Raw genomic sequence first — 2,633 nt, forward strand, 5'->3', positions numbered from 1 at the left:
AGTCTTCTAAATTAAATAACTTAAAAATTAGCATTTTAAAATAGATTCATAAAATAGATTCATAAAAATAAATATTTCAAAAAATATTAAAACAAATGAATATATAATATATAAAAATAGCATTATTTGTTTATTGTATATTTTAACTAATTTTCTTTCTACGAATCCCCTTTTTAATATTGCCCCTTTTTATCCGCATTTCTAAATCAATAATATAATTCAAAATTAGTTTCTTCTGTTTCTTTTTTGTTTATGTCACTTTTTGTAAAAGCATACATTCTTCTGAATTTAATTGATATAAAAACAGTTTTTTCAAAAAACGAAGATTTTTTGGGTAATATTTATTTAACTTAATTCCAACTTTAATCTTTCAGATCTTATTAATTATTCTCCACTAAATGAAGACGATTCATTATTTCCCCTTACTCATAGGAGTGCACTTTATGATCTTCGTTTAGCATATCAATTGCAAAAACTAGAACTTGAAAATCTCTGGTACAATTATAAACATGATTATTATTATGTTGCTGCTATGTTAGCTCCAGGTCGATTATCTTATTGTCAAAATGACATGACTAAAATATGTACTAATATTAAGAATATGAATGAAAGAGTTCAAGGAATTTGTACATCTAAAACAATATGTAATCATGCATACAATGAAATAATGACAAAGATAAAAAAAACAGCTCAAGAACTTTCGGACGAAAAAATAAGTGAACATGATAAGTGTAACAAATTACAAATGAGATGTTTTCTTTTCGAGCGCCATGGTATGCAGTATCTTAACGAAAAGTGTAAAAAACTTAAAGAGAGCTGTTATAATAAAGTCCGTATGGAAGTAGCAAGAACACTTCTCTATGATATTTTAAGAGGAACTTCAGGTGATTCAGGATCTTGCATAGGAAGACTAAAAAATGTATGCCAATTACTTAGTCAACAAAGCCCTGAATTGCTTACTTTGTGTATGGATTATACCAAAGTTTGCAATGAATTTATTTCATATTCTCAAGAAGAATGTAAACATTTTGGAACTCAATTTTTATCAAAACAAGAAATAATGACGGAAGAAAATTGTATAAAATGGTTAAAAATATGTTATTATGTTATCCCAGATTGCCAAAATCTCCACAGTTTATGTCGTTCATTTCGAATAGAATGTTCTGAAAAAGGCTTTTTCTATAATTCAAAAGAGCATAATTTTGATCTTTTTAAAAATCCATCTACCGATCTAGATGAAACCGATATTCAACATACCTATGAAAAATTGCATGATTTAGGTATCCATGTTACTGGATTAGAGAAATATTCAGAATTGCAAGTGGCTAACTTTTTGGTTCAAGAATATTTGGTTCAAGAATATTATCCAGGATATCTGCAATGTAAAAAAATATTTGATCAGAAATGTTCATCGATACAATATTTAGAACCCATTAAACAGATGTGCACTTCTAAGGATTCACGTAACCTCTATAACGTTTGTCATGATATGTATGCTGGAACCAGAAACTATTGCTACTCCCTTCAAAGCAAACTTAAACAAGGTATCTGGTTTTGGTGGTATCCAGATCGCCCTCTTTCAAAAGAAGAATGCAAAGAATATTTATTAGTATGTTATTTTATGCATAAAGCTATCACTTATTGGCTGAGTTATGACCTTTGCAAAGATATACGACTCGTTTGTTACCAAGCAGGTTTAGAAAGAGCAGCTAATATGGCTCTAATGAAAAAGTTGAATAGAAAATTAACATTAGAAAATAATCCTGAATCTTCAAACAATCAAAAAAACTGCGAAAAAGTTCTTATACAAGAATGCAAGCATTTTATGTATCATAGTTACTATATACTATATAGTTGTCTGCACCCAAAAGAAGCATGTAAAAATTTAACAACTTTTGTTAACAGTAACTCCAAAGATTTAGAAAAAAACTTAAAAGATACTCTCATGGATCCTGACTATGACAAGTGTAAAAAGTATAAAAAAGAATGTCATAAATTGGAGTTTTATTTTCAATCTACTAAAAAGTTATGCGGAGAACTTAATACTGCATGTAAAAATATAGATGAAGCAATACTATTAGGAGTAAATATACTTAAAAAAGGCTCAGATTTATACAATGAATCTTCTTGTCTCAAGCATCTTGCTGAACATTGTAGACAAAATAGTTCATATTCACATACAGTCTGTCGTGATAAAATAAAAACATGCAATCACATACTCAAGCGTGTTTCAGCATATTGTACACAGCTCTCACGCTATCTATCACATTATGAAGTTTCCAATAACCATATAACTCATATCAGTTATAGTCGTTGTGCTAGTTTCAAATATCACTGTAAATTGCTTAAAAGCAGTTGTCCCGGATCTTTAAACAACATATGTGCTGAAGTTGAGAAAAAGTGTAATAATACTTCAACTCAAACTAACGAACTTAATAATTTAATTAAGGCTTTTGGCGAAGGAATATCCACTCATGAAAAATGTAAGAAAAAATTACATAAAATATGTGAAAATTCTACTACAAAACAAAAAATGAATATATCATGCACTAATATTAATAATACATGCAAGCATCTAATAGACCATTTAGGAAAAATATGTCATGGACTTGCATTGAAAATTTTTAAATTTT

At 28.3% G+C, this 2,633-nt stretch overlaps 1 protein-coding gene across 1 annotated transcript; it reads left to right on the top strand.

Annotated features, from left to right (window-relative positions):
• Nucleotides 1-252: 252 nt before the first annotated feature.
• On the top strand, nt 253-2,629 carry T551_03735 (uncharacterized protein; the record flags this gene model as incomplete). The annotated part of the gene is made up of 2 exons (XM_018375998.1): nt 253-334; nt 375-2,629. Coding segments are annotated over 2 exons (2,337 nt in total), but the record flags the coding sequence as incomplete, so codon positions are not given.
• Nucleotides 2,630-2,633: the final 4 nt, after the last annotated feature.

The sequence above is a fragment of the Pneumocystis jirovecii genome (assembly GCF_001477535.1).
Source record: "Pneumocystis jirovecii RU7 chromosome Unknown supercont1.50, whole genome shotgun sequence".
Taxonomy (NCBI): domain Eukaryota; kingdom Fungi; phylum Ascomycota; class Pneumocystomycetes; order Pneumocystales; family Pneumocystaceae; genus Pneumocystis; species Pneumocystis jirovecii.